At 47.3% G+C, this 16,194-nt stretch overlaps 1 protein-coding gene across 3 annotated transcripts; it reads right to left on the reverse strand.

Annotated features, from left to right (window-relative positions):
- Window positions 1–1,072: 1,072 nt before the first annotated feature.
- On the reverse strand, window positions 1,073–14,019 carry LOC128790865 (endogenous retrovirus group 3 member 1 Env polyprotein-like). Of its 3 annotated transcripts, none has more exons than XM_053948019.1 (2): window positions 13,909–14,019; window positions 1,073–3,713 (listed from the first exon to the last, which is right to left on the reverse strand). In XM_053948019.1, the coding sequence occupies exon 2, from the start codon at window positions 2,552–2,554 to the stop codon at window positions 1,631–1,633; it is 924 nt and encodes a 307-aa protein (XP_053803994.1). In that variant the 5' UTR covers window positions 2,555–3,713; window positions 13,909–14,019; the 3' UTR covers window positions 1,073–1,630. The 3 variants fall into 3 exon arrangements, with proteins under 3 accessions (XP_053803994.1, XP_053803993.1, XP_053803995.1); XM_053948018.1 differs by lacking the exon at window positions 13,909–14,019 and adding an exon at window positions 9,413–9,798; XM_053948020.1 differs by lacking the exon at window positions 13,909–14,019 and adding an exon at window positions 9,352–9,399.
- Window positions 14,020–16,194: the final 2,175 nt, after the last annotated feature.

Here is a 16,194-nt window from a genome sequence, read left to right on the forward strand (position 1 = left end):
CAGGCGCTGGCCAAGCGTGAGATGACGTCAGAACTGGAAAGACTCCACTCCAGAGGAGGAGACATCAGGCCTGCTTCTGGGGTGGAGGGACGAAAAGGCCAAAATGCACGTCCTTTTGATGCAGGGGATGCCCTGAAGGTGGGTGGCCTGTCTGCCCCTCCCACTGGAGCACAGTGGTGAGCCCAGCTGAGGGGAGCCCAGTGCTCCTTGCTCCTCTCTGCTGACACGGGAGCGTCTGTCTGCTTTCGGGACGGCCCTGGCTGTGTCAGGGGTGCTATGTGGACACGAGACAGCTGGTCCTGTCCCGCTGGGTCCCAGCAGTGCCTGGCAGCAGTTCTGCATCCATGTCAGGATGATGGCCCAGAGAGGCCCTGGAAGCTGAGGCAGCTGATTTTTAGCTTTTGCAGGTGCCTACAGGTCAAGGCCAATGGTGTTCCCTCAGGATACTGCAGTCCTGAGGGGCCTCCCTAATTCAAAGTAATCAGCAGACAAATGCATTGTCGGCCAAAAGCCCTTTTATTGATCCGGGGGGAGGGCATGGGGCTGCACCCCACTAACATGCTTCTCTGCCATGTATGAATTTTAGTGCATTTATGGAGGAATTGTATCAAAAATACCATCCATCTTTACCCTGCTGCGGTGATTCGATAGGCAGGGGGTTAGAAATACATTCTGTCAGATTCCTGTCCTCGAAGCTAATGCCCAGCCGCTGTCCAGGAGCAGTGTCCATGCCCTAAAGCAGCACTTCCTCCTCATGGTTTCCCTGCACAGGGCTGATTCCGTACTTGCCCTTAGTTCTTCTGGTAGACTCTGTCTAAAGCTTTTTGTCAAGTCACTCTCCTGTCAGGTTTGGCCCTCGAGTTTTTCCTTATGCTAACTGGTGCTAAGTAGTTATGTATATCTGTGCTAAGTACTCGTTTACTTCTGTGCTTATGTCAAGCAAAGGCCTTGTTTCATTCTCCCCTTCTCTTTATCCTGATGCAAATTCTTTTGCAAGATCCTCTCCATAGTCCACAGTACATGTTGCAAACAGGCTTAGAAGGAAACTTTAAAGTAACAAAAAGGAGGCATGTTGATTAAAAAAGTAAGCTTCTTTATTACAAAATGAACAACTGGCCGCAAAAGCCTCAGGCAAGTCCAGATACTGTTTCAACAGCTTAGTAATTGTAACCTAGGGGTGTTTTCAGGGAAAGCGGCTCCCAGGAAAGACGCGGGAGTTAGACACCCCAGGCCTTTTCAAGTCTCTCTCTTGTCTCCTGATTGGGGCGCTCAGGATCTGTGCTGTGACAGGTCTATTTCTCCATTGCTGATTGACTTATAAGTTGGTGCAGTCTTGGCCAATCATTTTGGAATTCTCACCTCCCATTGGCTGGTCTCTCTTCCAATCTTGATTTAAGTTGTGGTTGTGTTCTATGACAGAATACTCCTGAAAGTTTCTCTGCCCCTGCACAAAGATTGGCAACCCATCACCTCCCTGGTTCCACTCCCCCTTTATACATGAACCACACTACTGGGTTTTCATAGAACTAATCACACTTTGTTACTGGTATTAACAACATTTAACTTGTATTAACAACATTTACCTTGTATTAACAACATTTAACCATTGTTAACTACGTTCCCCAAAGGTTTAAATTTTATTTTTGTTCATAACAATCCCCCCTCTAATTCTTTGATCGGGCTTGGCCCGCATCAGCCTTAACTTATCAAACTGGATTTCATACTTTTGGTAAAATTCTCTTAACTTCTGGTATTTCTCATACATCTCTTTTGCGCTCTCTGTTCCTTTTCTGTCTTGGTTTTCTTTCATCAGCATAATTTTCTCATCTGTTAACCCTTCAAGAGAAGTCTGGACAATGTTATTAATCATTCTGATAAGACAAGGTATTAAACAAGGAAGGAAAATTAAATTTATGAGTCCCCCCCCCAACCCCCCTCCCCCTATAAGCAGTATCTTTTTCCACCATTCTCCATTCCAGATGTTATCCCACCAATTAGCTTTTATCAATGGGGTCCATCGTTGTACTGGTACATGTGCGAGTTTTCTAATCCTGGTGGTTACATTTTTAATTAGGTCCCCATGATTGTCAATTTCTAGACAACATTCAGATGAATTAAACTTTCCACATACCCCTTCTTCTTCGGCCAGCAGGTAGTCCAAGGCTAGCCGGTTCTGATATATGGCAGTCCTCATCTGGCGGCTCTGTACTGATAACAAGTCTAAAACTAAAGCTGTCTCATTAGAAACTATTCCTAGAAGTGCTTGTAACCTTATAATTGTGTTCAACATGTAAATGGGGGTTCTATACCCCCATGCACCGTCCTGTGCCCAGGTGGCAGGGCCGTAGGTTTCAATAATTCTCTCTGGGGGCCACTCTTCGTCTCCCCAGCTCTGGGTTCCTCCAATTAGATATCTCTTTTGACGTTTTAATTCATCATAGAGGGGTACCCCTAAATCTGGATGGTCATCTTTTGGAAGTAAAAAGAATGACACTCTTATTACACCTAATGTACAACTGCCCTTCCAGTCTTTTGGTAGCATCACATATGCCATCTTTCCACAAATCCAAAACAATCCTTTTGGGCCTTTCCAGAATTTTAGTGATCTGGTATTTCTAACTTCATTTTTGTTCCAAAATTTAGACAACCAGGGTTCGTCTTGAAATAGATTTGGTTCTTTAGCTAGACACTCCTACAATTGTTCTCTTTGTATAAATGAACAGTTTGAGCCTGGCTTTTGTTTTTGTGCCCAATACAGATGTTTACTCTGGGGAATCCACCACTCATGGGTATCATTAGTAGTTAGATACCTTTTACAAGACAGTTCACCTACATAGGAAAGAAAGTTCAGTCCTTTTCTCCATATACATTCTTCCCCGATTACCTCGGACTTTAAGTTCCAAACTTCTTCCGCATTTTGGACGTCTGGTTTTCGATCTCTATCTAGGTTTTTCATTGCTTTTAGAGTTTCTTGAGGGCTGAGCGCGATTCCTTCCCAGGGCCATATTTCTGACCTCCTGGTATCCCCACATATCCAGCATATATTCGATACGTTGAACTCATGGCTAATTCTTTCTACTAGATCTGAAAACAAATTCTTTCCATTCGGTAATTTTGTTTCTACCCCTGGTTTATTCACCCTTTTTATTTCTTTTTCTTTTTTTAAGTCCAATCCTTTTCCATTAAGTCCAAACCTTATTCCCTGGTTTCTTGTCAGTGCAGAACCATTTCTCCCTTGTAGGGCATTCCCCCACTAGTTTCTGTTTAGGGGTCCCTTCATTTTCAAATAGCCAATAGGTTTTTCCATCTTCTACACAGGTTTGTAATTGTGACAAGTCAACACACTCAGGGTTAAGATTAGTGTGGAATCTGAGAACTGCGCTTCGCGCATTTCCGGTATAGACAGCATGATAGCACTTATCACAGGAGTTTGGTGAGCTCTCCTGGAGACTCACAGTCGTTATTGCTATCAACCCCCATAGGGGTCCAGTACAGGTTACTCTCTTGATTCTCATGGTCCTTAGTCAGCTTTGGATGGTAAGAGCACTGTCACCTGATCTGGGCTTGCCCCCTGTGCTTACCGGTTCTTACCGGTGTCCACGTCTCACTCCACTCTTTCCCTGTGTTGACTTGTTATTTTTTTCCGTTTTAGGGTCAGATCACTACAGTGGTGGGAGAATGCTCTATCTTATGGAGACTTCTTGTCACTGATTCTGTAATGAGAAATACCAGAAATTGTAATTAGTTGCCATTAGTTGAATGTTTTACTTTTACTTTTTAAAATCAAAGAGATGCTTTTCTAACTTCAATAAATATTTTCAATAGTAACATTTTAATAAATATGACAATAAATATTCATATAACTCTTTATCTTAACTTTTACACTAATACTGGATTTAAATAGGATATTAAATAACAGGTTGATAAACAATATCTTTAAATAACAGTTCATAAATTACAACATTAGAACAACACTTATAAAAACAAGAGGTGCTGCTTGATGTTAGTCAAATTTCCCATAGTCTATTCTGTGGGAGCCGGAACTGGACTTTTGACCCTGGTATCATGGGTCCACCCTTTCTCTTGTGTTCTTTTTGCAGTTTTGGTAGTCAATGAAACTTGGTACGGGCCTTCCCATCTGGGGGTTAACGGCTGTTCTTTCCACGATCTAATTAATACCCAATCTCCTGCTGGATATTTATGGATTTTAAAATCAATAGGAGTACTTTGGGGGAGATATCATTTTCTTCTTAACTCTTCTAATGTTTTTGCAATTGTTTTTAGGTGAATTTTCACATCTTTATCTCCTTCGTATGTCCCCATGCAATGTGAGGTGGTCAAAAATGGGAGTCCAAACATCAATTCATAAGGGGAAATACCCACATCAGATCTAGGCTTTGTTCTCACTCTCATCAGGGCTAATGGGAGGCATTTGATCCAATTAATTTTTGTTTCATCTACTAGCTTGGCAAGTGTAATTTTCAGGGTCTGGTTAGCTCGCTCTACTCTTCCTGAGCTTTGGGGCCTCCAAGGAGTATGCAACTTCCAAGTCATACCAAGGGTTTTGATTACATTTTGTAAAATTCTAGCAGTAAAATGAGGCCCTCTGTCTGAATCTATTGTATTCACTATACCATAACGTGGGATAATTTGTTCAAGTAGAATTTTACTAACAGCTCCGCAGTTGCTTTTACTGTTGGAAAAGCCTCTATCCAATGGGTAAGGTGATCGATGATAACTAATAAATATCTAAACCTCTGTACCTGAGGAAATTCAGTGAAGTCAATTTGTATATCCTGAAAAGGCCTTTTAGGTAATTCTCTTCCCCCTACAGGTACTTTCTCCATTATTTTATTGTTTCTTTTCTGACAAGTCATACAATCCTTTGTTACAGCTTTTCCTAGCCCAAATAACCCAATGCGCACATATGTTCTTAAGAAGTGATCACACAGTGCTTGAGTTCTCCAATGCGTAGAGGCATGCAGAATTTCCAGGATTTTCCGAGATAGATTTTTATTCAATACTTGCCTCCCATCAGGCATTGTCCATTTCCCAAATTCATCCTTAACGCCCCCTTGTTTTTGCAATTCTTCTTGCTCTCGTTCTGTGAATATTGGAATCTCTTCCCCATCTATTACTCTTAGGTTTTCTATTTTAAGTAGCTGCTCTTCTTTTCCTAAAGCTGCCCCTTTAGCTGTCTGATCCGCTAAATTATTTCCGAGTATTTCTATTGATGTCCCCCTTTGATGTCCTTTAACATGTACTACTGCGACTTGTAATGGATCTTTTAGTGCTTTTAATATTTCTTTTATCAATTCTTCATGAATTAACATTTTACCTTTAGACTTTATGAACCCTCTTTCCTATCAAATCTAACTGAATGTGTGAACAACTCCATAAGCATACTTAGAATCAGTATCGATAGTTCCTTTATTGTATTTCAACCAAATTAGACCTCTTACTAGGGCATACAATTCACAGCACTGAGCTGACCATTTCGTTGGCAATTTTCCTTTCTCTATTACTTTCATCGTTTCCACATCTATGACTGCGCAACCTGACATCCTTTTCCCTTCGACAATTCGAGAAGAGCCATCTACAAATAACACTTCCCCTTCTAATAAAGGTAATTCTTGTAGATCTTTTCTTGCTTTAGTTTGCAGATCAATTAATTCTTCACAACAATGTTCAAGGTGGCCTTCTGATTTCCCATATAAAAATTGTGCAGGGTTTTGCACTTTTGTAGTTGTAAGTTCTATGTTATCAATATTAGTGAGTACTTCATTTCATATTTCAGTAATCGACTGTCCGTAATCCACTGACTAGCTTTCTTGCTTAATATTAATTCTATATCATGGGGGATATGTACCTTAATTTTACCTCCACAAGTTAGTTGATAACTTTCCTCAATTCGAGTCACAGTAGCGGCCCCTGACTGTAGGCAGGTGGGCCAGCCTCTCACCACAGGGTCTAACAATTTAGATAGATACGCAACCGGTTTCCTTTCTCAGCACCACTCTTGCACTAATACACCATTAAACAATTCCTTCATCTACATTTACAAACAGTTCAAAAGGTTTTTCCAAATTTGGCAAACTTAAAACCGGAGCTTTCATCAGTCTTTCCTTCAATGCCATTAATTTCCCCTCATCTGCTTCAGTCCATTCAAAAGTCCTGGTCTCAACCAATTGATCGTATGAAAATTTAACTAACTGGGTGTGTCCATCAATCCAGGATTTACAGTACCCAACTAAAGCTAATAATTTTCGTACATCCCCTTTTGTCTTTGGGGAGGGCAGGGATAGGATTCCCTCAATTCTACTCATTGCTAATTTCTTATAACCTTTCCCAATTAAAAGTCCTAAATATTTTACTTCTTGCTCTACAAATTGGAGCTTTTTTCCTTGACGCCTTTAACCCCTTTTTTTCCCAGAAAATTTAAAAGTCTTATGGTAGTTTCTCATATTAGTTCCTTTTGCTCCCCTGAAATTAATAGATCATCCACGTATTGTAAAATCTGGCTATTCTCTTTTGGCTCAAATTGCTCTAATAACCCTTCCAGTGCTTGTCCAAACAAATTTGGTGATTCAGTAAACCCTTGGGGCAATCTCATCCATTGATATTGTTGTTTTCTCCCTGTGTTCTCATCATACCATTCAAAAGCAAACCACCCCCTACTTTCCTCTGCTAATGGGCACGCCCAAAATACATCTTTAAGAGCTATCACACTAAACCAGGAATGTTCTGGTGGTTTTTTATTCAACAGAGTGTAAGGGTCGGGCACTACTGGATATCTGGCTACAGTTTGCTTATTGACCTCTCTTAGATCCTGTACTAATCGCTATCTTCCATCCGGTTTCTTAACTGGTAAAATTGGTGTATTGTGGGGTGACATGCACGGCTCTAATACCCCATCTTGAATCAATCCTTTTATTACGGGACTTAACCCCTGTTTTCCTTCAGCTGAGATGGGATATTGACGGACTTGAATGGCTGTAGTTCCGGGTTTCATTTTTATCTCTATCGGTGGTATGTCTAATAAACCTCAACCACCCTCTTCTGCCCACACCTGGGAATCTATTTCTTTCTCGTCTTCTCTATTTAATCTCATAATTGTTGCTACCATCTTCCCTTCTTTCGGAACTACCCCATCCCCATCTTTATTTGTAAATCACGGCCGAGTAAGTTACAGTTCAACTTAGGCATAAATAGTGAATCAACACATCCTTCCCTTGAATTTCCTCTCACTATTACTTGTTTAATTACAGGTACTTCAAATGGACTGTTGCTTGCCCCTCTTACTTTACAAGTTGCTCTACTAAGTTTGCTCCTTCTGGTATCTTAAAAACACATGACCTATCAGCTCCTGTATCTACTAAAAATTCAAATTCTTCTCTCTGAGGGCCTACTTCTCAATTTATCGAGGGCTCTGCTTTTAAATCTTTTACTGCCCTCAGAGAATAGAGCCCTTGACATCCCTAATCTTCTCCTTCTCCAACTCCTGTCTCAGTTTCTCTGTATAATTTCTGGCCCTTTACGAGCTGCTTACAATATTTCTTAACGTGACCCCCTTTACCGCAGTAAAAGCAGTCTGGTTTTTCAAATTCTCCTCTTTGGTCTGGTTTTCTCTCCTTTGAACCATACCAAGGCCAGTAAACTGACCCTTCTTGAAGAGCCTCCTTTGGCCATATCTCGACCCAATACTGTATCATCTTTATTTTATCTAATTCCTTAAACTTCTCATCACTTTCCCATTTTTCAATCATTTCTCCTAAAGGGCTACTGGGTGGAATTTCTTTCAGCTTACCCTTCTCAGTCCTTCCCCTACGGGAGTTCTTACTAGTACACTGCCCCATTTTGTAAATGAACCGGACAACTAACTAACCTAGCAACCAGTAACTCAAATGAGCTCATGAAAGGATCTACACTTATATGAAATAGGTCAATTGAAATAACTCTTAACAAAATAAACTGATAAAGCAATTGGAACCTTGATTGGTCAAAAATAAATTCTATCCAAAATATTGAATACAACAATCTAAATTAACGTAATGAATACGAGCTTGAATAATCAAGTGATTGAAATCAAACAAAAAATTAAAGTATTGGCATTTAATTAAAACATTTGAAATAAATAATTAAAATAAAATAATTTAATTAAAGTAAAAATGATCAGAATTAAATTAATTGGAATCACAAAATGAGAATTGTGTAATTGCAATAAAGAAACAATTGGAATAAAACAATTAAATTTCAATAAAATGATTGGAAATAAGCAATCAGACTAGCACATGATCATTTAATTTTAAGTATTGTATCTAACAAAATAATGGAATTAACAATTTTTTAAATTAAAACAATTGAATTAAATAATTAATAAATTGAAACAAAGCAATTGAAATAAAACAACTGAAATAAAACAACTGGAATGAAACAATTGGAATGAAACAATTGCAATAAAACAACCAGAATAAAACAACTGGAATAAAAAAAATTGGAATAACAATTTCTAATCCAGGTCAGGTTTAAATAAGACTAATTGAAAAACAAATATTTGAAATAGAATGACATAATTAAAACAATTACTTAAAATAATTGGTGAATTGAAGTAAAACAATTGAAATAAGATATTGAAAAAAATTGAAATAAAACAATTAGAACAAAATAATTGAAATAACAACATTCAATCGCGGTTCAGATTTAAATGAGAATAATTCAAAATCAAATAATTGAAATAGAATGAAATAATTAATAGATTTGAAGCAGAATGATGGAAATTAAAGAATTAAAATCACAATTGTATCAACTTTAAAATTAAAACAATTGAATAAAATAATTAATAACTTGAAATTAAAAAATGGAATAAAACAACTGAAATAAAACAATTGGAATAACAATTTCTAATCCAGTTCAGGTTTAAATAACTGAAAATCAAATAATTGAAATAGAATGAAATAATTAGTAGATTTGAAGCAGAATGACTGAAATTAAATAATTGGAATCACAATTGTCAACTTTAAATAAAATGATTAAATTGAATGATTGAAATTAAATAATGAAATTTGACAAAACTTTGTAGAGTAAAACAATCAAATAAAATAATTGATAAATTGAAATTAAATGATTAAAATGTAGAATCTAAATAAAACATTACCAGTAGAACACCAAATGAATCTAACAGAAACAATTAAATAAATCAATCTGAATAGATTACAATAAAAAGATCAATCTATATATAACTAGTAATAATCCAAAATACCAAATTGGAATTCTTGTAATTGAGATTAATAAAATGAACAAACTTAATGAAATAATAAAAAAAAAAAACAATCTATAGAGACAAAAACTCACAGAGGTAGGGCTTCTATCCCCTGTTGCTCTCTGCTAATTGTATATCCTGATTTTCACTGACCTGCTCCTACAAAGCCACTCCCATCTGTGAGGGATGATTGGGGGGCGTAGGCATATATAAGAACCGATGAATTCCTACTCCTTTTCCCAGTTTATAAGATTGTGGTTTTGAAAGGGATAACTTCTGCTGGTGACTTGTGGCTCCACTAATATTCAAAACTTTACCAGGACCAATTTTTTCCAACTCTATATTTAATACAGAATGTGTTGCACCTGCATTCACCAGACATTTCATTTTCCTCATCTTTTCCCCCAGTTCTATTTTGACCAGAGCGTTTTCTGGGGGGATGCCCGCCAGCCAGCCCGTGCATTGATTCTTTGCCAGATGCAGCCCTGGACCGGACACAAGAGCAGGAACCCGCCCGTGGCCGCTTCCGCAAAAGCCTGAAGGTACCAGCAGCCATCCCCACATGGGCTGGGCCTGCTGTCACTGCTCAGCCCAGCACCACGCTTGGAGCACTCCATGGAACATCCCAGGCTTCCCTGTCCTTTCTTCTCCTGCAGATGTTCCGGCAGTTCCTGCGCATTCGGCATAGAAAGACCGGCAGCACAGCAGCTGAGGGCAGAGCCGAGCCTGACTCGGGGCTGACCGAGCTCCAGGCAGAGCCTGATGGCAACACAGATTTGGCTGAGCACTCAGAAGACTCTGAGACCTCAGAGACTGAAACCTAGGCAAAGGCTCTTCTCACGTCAATGACTGAGGACGTGGCCATCACAAACCACGACAAGGAAGAGACTCAGGGCGTCACAACTACTGACACCAGCCCAGATTCACTGGAGCACTCAGAAGACTCTGAGGTTGCAATGAATGATCACAGGGCAAAGGCTGACATGGCACTGACTGAGGATGTGGCCATCACAAACGCCAACACCGCAGAGACTCAGGGCCTTGCAAATACTGACACCACGCCCACTCCCACTCTGAGTCAGGAACTCATATTCGACTATTTCAAGGAGCCTTGTGTTTCTTCTCACCAGCAGCAGCAGGTAAGCAGCCTGGGTCCACACCTGGAGGCCTCCCAGGATGGTGTGTCCCCTCAAGCCATGGTCTCTGGGCCCCCTCAGCCTTTGAGGCCAGCACAGTGTGGTGGGAACAGAAGCATTTCTTGGGGGAAGCTGGGGAAGTTGTTCCTTTGGACAGCGCTCCAAGTCTCCCCCATGTCTCCTCCAGATGCCAGCCAAGGTGGAGAACATCCACCAGAGTCTCATGTCCCACGTCTCTGTGGATGCCAGGCTGCAAACGGACATTGTGAGGCTGGCAGAAGAACACCCTGCTGACGTGGTGCTGACCTTCCTGCGCTGTGCCCCAACGTGTGACAGGTACGGGGCCCACGAGCCTTGAGAGCTCAGGGCTCAGCAGCCTTTAGGGCCCGTGGCCCTGCACAGCCTGTCCAATGGTCTCTGCCAGACAGGCAGAGAGGCCCAGGACCCTCAGGCCCCTCTGTTTCCTGAGCCTGCTGCCAATGCTCCCCCCCTGCCCTTCAGGGCACCAGGCCTCTGTCACCTGGGCCCCCACAGCTGCACAGGGCATGGTGCTGTGACTGAGATGCCCCTGACACAGAGCTGCCATCCCACAGAGCTGCTGCAATGATGTGGAGAGCCATAGGCTCATCAGGACCAGCACTGGAGAAAGTGCTGCCAACACTGCTCTGTGTGATGGAGGACTGGCCTCTGCACAGAATGTGCACCTCCGATGGGGACAACAAGGACCTTTTTGCCCTGGCTGTGAGTTTCTGGGCCTTTGCTCAGCCCCAGGTCGCCTCTCCAGCAGCTCTCCATCCTCTCCATGCCTCAGGCGCTGGGCTGAAACCTGGCCTAGGGGCAGGCTCAGGGGGCAGCAGGCCCGCTGCTCCCCCTGAGCCTGCCCTTGGGCCCTGCCCCATGGACACCTCGGCACTGAGCGCTGCCTTGGGCTGCTTCTTTTGCAGGCAACTCTGGTGATCTGGCTGATTGTCCAAGTGCCTGAGTGCCACGAGACCATCGTCCTTTATTCCTCCCGCCTGTTTGTGGCTCTGCTCTTCCATGTTGTCATCACCACACAGCAGATGCCACCAGAGGAAGTTGATAACTTCTGGAGAGCATGCAGGGAGGAACACCGCCTTCCCAGCAAGCCCAACAGGTCCCAACAGTCCTCCTGTCCTTCCCATGCCCTTGTGGCCAGCGCCAGTGCTCCCAGTGTGACCTGGGCTTTCCTCTGCACACAGGTTTGCAGTGCAGGCCATGAAGGCTCTGCTCTGCCGACTGCAGTGTGACCATGTGGTGGTGGCTATGGAGCGCAAGCGTGGCTGGGACACGCTGCTTTGTGCTCACACCCAGCACTATGCCGTGGGTCTGCTGGCCAGGTGAGACCCTCTTCTGCCCACTGCCCCCAGCATTTGTGCCCTGTGCCCCACACAGTCCCTGTGCTCATGGGCCAGTGGGCCTCTTCAGCGGGAGACAGCCAAGAAGACTGGAAAAGGCTGGGAGAGGAGGGTGCCCAGAAGGGGCTGCCTCTCCAAGTGCTCACATCCCCTCCAGGGATGCTGGGGAAAGACCAGAGCTCTGTGAGTCAGTGTTGTGAGAGGTTTGGTCTCCCCACCTCAGGGCTTTGGTGTCTTTTTCCCCCCTGCCAGGGAGATGCTCCGTGGTTTGATCCCTTTGTGTTCTCGCATCGCACTCCACTTGCTCCGGCAGCTCAGCAGGGAGGAGCCGTGCTGGGATCTGCCTGCCCTGGCATTCCTTGTGGAGGTGAGCCTGTTGGCCAGCGCTGCCTCGCTGAGCTGCCTCCCAGCTCTCTGCCCTCTTGTAGCCACAGCTGCCAGGACAGTGCCCACACCCTGTGCTGCTGCCTGGGCCCAGCCCTGTGCGCTTCTGGGCTCCTGCCGGCCGGGTCCCCTGTCACTGCCCTGTGCCTTTCAGGTCCTCGAGTGCCTGGACACGACTAAATGTGGTGACAGCATGCTGGAGATTATGTCAAGGCACCTGCAGAGCGAGTGCAGGGAGCGGCATCGCCTGGCACTCAGAGGCCTCGTGGTGCCCAGCAAGGATCCCTCGATGGTGAGAAGGGGGCAACGGCTGAAGCTGCGCCGGGCAAAGCAGCCCCTTGGTCTGGCAGGGCTTCAGGAGCTGAGGCAGCTGCTCCCAGCTCTCCTGCCTCACCTGCCCCAGTGCTTTGGGACAGGCCTTTGGCCTGTGGGCCCTGCAGCAGCAGGGTGGGGTTGCAGTGCCAGGGCGCTGCTGGCCGTGCAGCCGTCCATGGCTTCCCAGCACAGCCTTGTGTTCCACCCAGGCCAGAAGAATGTGCAGCGTGTCTCAAAGCCTTCTGGAGCTGTTGGGGGATGGAGATAGAGAGGTGGTCAGCATGAGCCTCCATGTGTTCACCAATGTGCTCCAGCACAAAGACATCCTGGTATCCAGCACCACCGCCCCAAAGCTGGCTGAGGCACTCCTGCTGCTCTTTGATCACGTAAGGTTCTGCATCCTGAGCCACAGGCATCGGGTGCTTCCCAGAAACTTTGTGCCCTGTGGATTTTCAGGCCTTTGCCCAGGTGGGCCTGGAGTAGCTGGTGTAGGTCTTTTCCTTTCCTCTAGGACAACAGCCATGTGCAGTTGCTCTCCATTCAACTCTTCTGTAAGGTGATGGACTTGGTAGTGGATGAGGGAAAAAAGCCCCTGGAGACAATTGTGAACAAGAGCCTGGACACACTTTTCATCTACTGTCATGATGACAACTGGCACGTGGCAAAGGTGAGCATTTCTATGATGCTGGGAGGGGGCTCGGCTGCCTCCTGCCCTGGCGCCTGGCGGGCTGCAGCCTCCTCCAGGCCTTGGCACAGGGGCACAGGTCTTGTGGCCTGGGCTGTGGGGCCATCTCTGGCTCTCTGCTGCTCTCCAGGCCTCTCAGGAAACGCTGCATTGGGTGGCCAAGTACCTGAACAGGAGGGATCTCGAACAAGTGGTGGAGAAGGAGCAGCTGTCAAAGTTTGCTGAGGTCCTGGTAAGGACGGCCTGGAAGGCCCAGGCTCAGCCTGGAGAAGCCCCATGGGCACAGTGCTCAGTGTGTGGGCTGGCAGCTGTGCCCCTGCCCGCTGCTGCAGCCAGAGGCCGCGCGGGCTCTTCTCCAGGCTCCCGTGGGTCCCAGCCGGGTGCCGATGGAGCCCCAGCTCGGCGGAGCTGCGGGGCGGCACGGCGGCTCACCGGGCAGCAGCCGGCCCTCTGCCCCCTCCAGAGCCCGGCGCCAGCGGCTGCTGGCCGGGCCTCAGGGCTGTGCGGGCAGGGGAGGCCTGGGCTGGGCGCAGGGAGCGCCCGGCCCAGGGGCGGAGCCCGCGCCAACCCTTCCCTCCTGCTGCTCTCTCCAGCTGGCAGAGGACAGGAGCCGAGCGGCCGAGCACCTGCGCCGGGCCCGGCCCTACCTGCAGAGCCCACAGGAGCCCCTGCGAGAGGCGGCCGTCAGGTTCATGGGTGAGCCACAAGCCCGGGCTCCCTCCCCGCCCCGCCGCAGCTCGGCCCCAGCCCCACCTGCTGCCCCGGCAGCGCCATCCGGGCCCGGCGCCGTGGAGCCCCGCCTGGCCTGGGCGCTGCTGCAGCCCTCCGGCAGCCGTGCCCTTGGGTTGGCAGCGTGCGGCAAGGGCCCGGGCTGAGCCCTGCCGGGCCAGGAGGCCGTGTGGCCACAGGGCTGGCAGCGCCGCTGGCAGGGAGCTGTGCCGCTGGGCCGTGACAGGCTCTGTGTTCGCAGGGATGGCCGAGCGCAGCTCGAGGGGGCAGCAGGGAGAGCTCCAGCTGATCTGCAATGGTGAGTGAGGGCAGCGGGCTGACAGCGGGGGCTGGCGGGGGCAGCTGCGAGCCCTGTCCCGGCTGCAGTGGGCTCTGCTCCCGGTGCGCACCAGGGAGGCTGTGGGCAGAGCACACAGAGATTTCAGGCACACGTCTGGGAGACATGGCAAGTACCTCCCAGCTGATTCCAATGTCTCCTACTCCCTTCTGGGTGGGATGGCCCTGTTCAGAAGGACTCCTAGCATTCCCACAGATCCGGGATCTCACCATGTCTCTGTTGCTGTCTCTTCCAGCCCTTCAAGCCCGGAGGCAGGATGCCAGCCCGTCATGCTCTAACCTGGAAAATCAAGCCCAGTTTCCTCAAAGACCTAAAGAATTAGGCACACCTTCTGGATCCAGTGAACCAGTGTCCCAAGAACACACCCGGAGACATTGAAGAGGACATCACCTCTCAGTGCTGCTGGAACTCCTGGCATAGGGCACAGTTCTTGTGGCTTCAGCACTCTCCCTGCCTGTAGATAGCTCCCTCCCTCTAGATAGCTCCCTTCCTCCAGCCCCCAGACACTGCCCATCACCTTTTTTTCTCTCCACATGTCCTCCTTTTTGATAGCTCTGCCTCACCAGCCCTCAGTCTATCCATCACCTTTTCTTCCCCTCCACTCTCCCTCCCTGTTGACAGCTCCCTACCTCCAGCCCTCAGACCCTGCCCATCCCCTCTTTTCCCCTCCCCTCTCGTCTCTTTGTTTCATCTTCCATTAATAAACGGTTTGGCTTCTTCCCTTTGCCTGCATCTCTGTGGAGATGAAGCGACGCAAATCCTGAGCCCAGGGACACACGGGCCCCTGCTGCCGTTCTCTTCCACGCCATGTTTTGGGCGCACACACAGAGCAACGAGGGCAGATCCGGCTGAAAAGGTGCCTGTGCTGAAGGTGCAGTTCCACAACACTGTGGAGTTGCAGATCTTGCTGAGCACCCTGGAGCCCCTGGAATTTGGAAGAGCCAACCTGAGGATGAACCCAGCTGTGAGTGATTCCATGGCAAGCATCCACAGAGTTCAAAGGAGCTTGGAATGCTGGAAGTTTTCAAGAATAGCTTCCTAAAGCTCAGCAGTGCTCCATCCCTGCACAGGATGCGGAAGAGGACAGAACCAGCGACCATCCGGGCTTAACAGGGGGCTTTGGGTGTGCCTAAGAGCAAATGAAGCTGCAGCGCAGCGCCCAGGACTCGGACGCGCAACCGTGCCAGTGCCCGGAGCGCTGTCAGGCAGTGCTGGGATCCCGGGTGTGGTTCTGGTCCCCACAGGTGAGGAATGGCAGCCCCAGGCTCAGAGCCAGTCAGAAAGCCAACCAAGTGAGCCCACAGGGAGGGCACCCTTCCCGTTTCTCTTGGGCATGGCCGCAAAACAGCCCCTGCTGCTTCTTCCTCTGCCTGTGTTTGGGGTGTGCTGCTGGCAGAGGCAGCCAGGTTGTGCTCTGCCTTCCAAAGCCTGTTGGGAGCGGGCATGAAAAGCGCTGTGTGTACAGCGGAGAGTCCTGGAAGGTGCTGGCAAGAGCATCTTGTAGTAACAGGGCTCTGGTCTGTGGCCGGGAACAGCCTGGATTTGGTGCCGTGAGCACAGGCAGGAGTTGAGGCAGGTGAAGAGGCAGTGGGCAGCTTGTGTTGGTAGAGGGCCTAGGTCTGCACATCTGAACCTCCACCTGGATACGCACTTGGGGGAATACGAGCTAGAGCTGGAGCGCCTGTCCTGAAAGGACCTGAACTCCTTCAGCCTTGCCAGCGTTTCTTAAGGCTGTGTTGGTGTTCCCCGGAAAAGCTGCGCATTTAGGGAAACACCTTTGGAGGAAAGGGGCTTGCTTCTCAAGGAAAGTGCTTCGCCCAGGGAGCTCCCAGTGAGGCAGCTGCAAGTGTCCCCCTTTGGCTCTCTGTGCTCCTTTCAGTCCTTGAAGGCCCATTGCACTTGGCAGAGGGGCAGGAAGAAGGCTGTGAAGAGCAGCTTTGGCATCCACCTGGAGCTGCAGAGAACAACCCAAG

Source organism: Vidua chalybeata, chromosome 7 (genome assembly GCF_026979565.1).
Source record: "Vidua chalybeata isolate OUT-0048 chromosome 7, bVidCha1 merged haplotype, whole genome shotgun sequence".
NCBI classification, from domain to species: domain Eukaryota; kingdom Metazoa; phylum Chordata; class Aves; order Passeriformes; family Viduidae; genus Vidua; species Vidua chalybeata.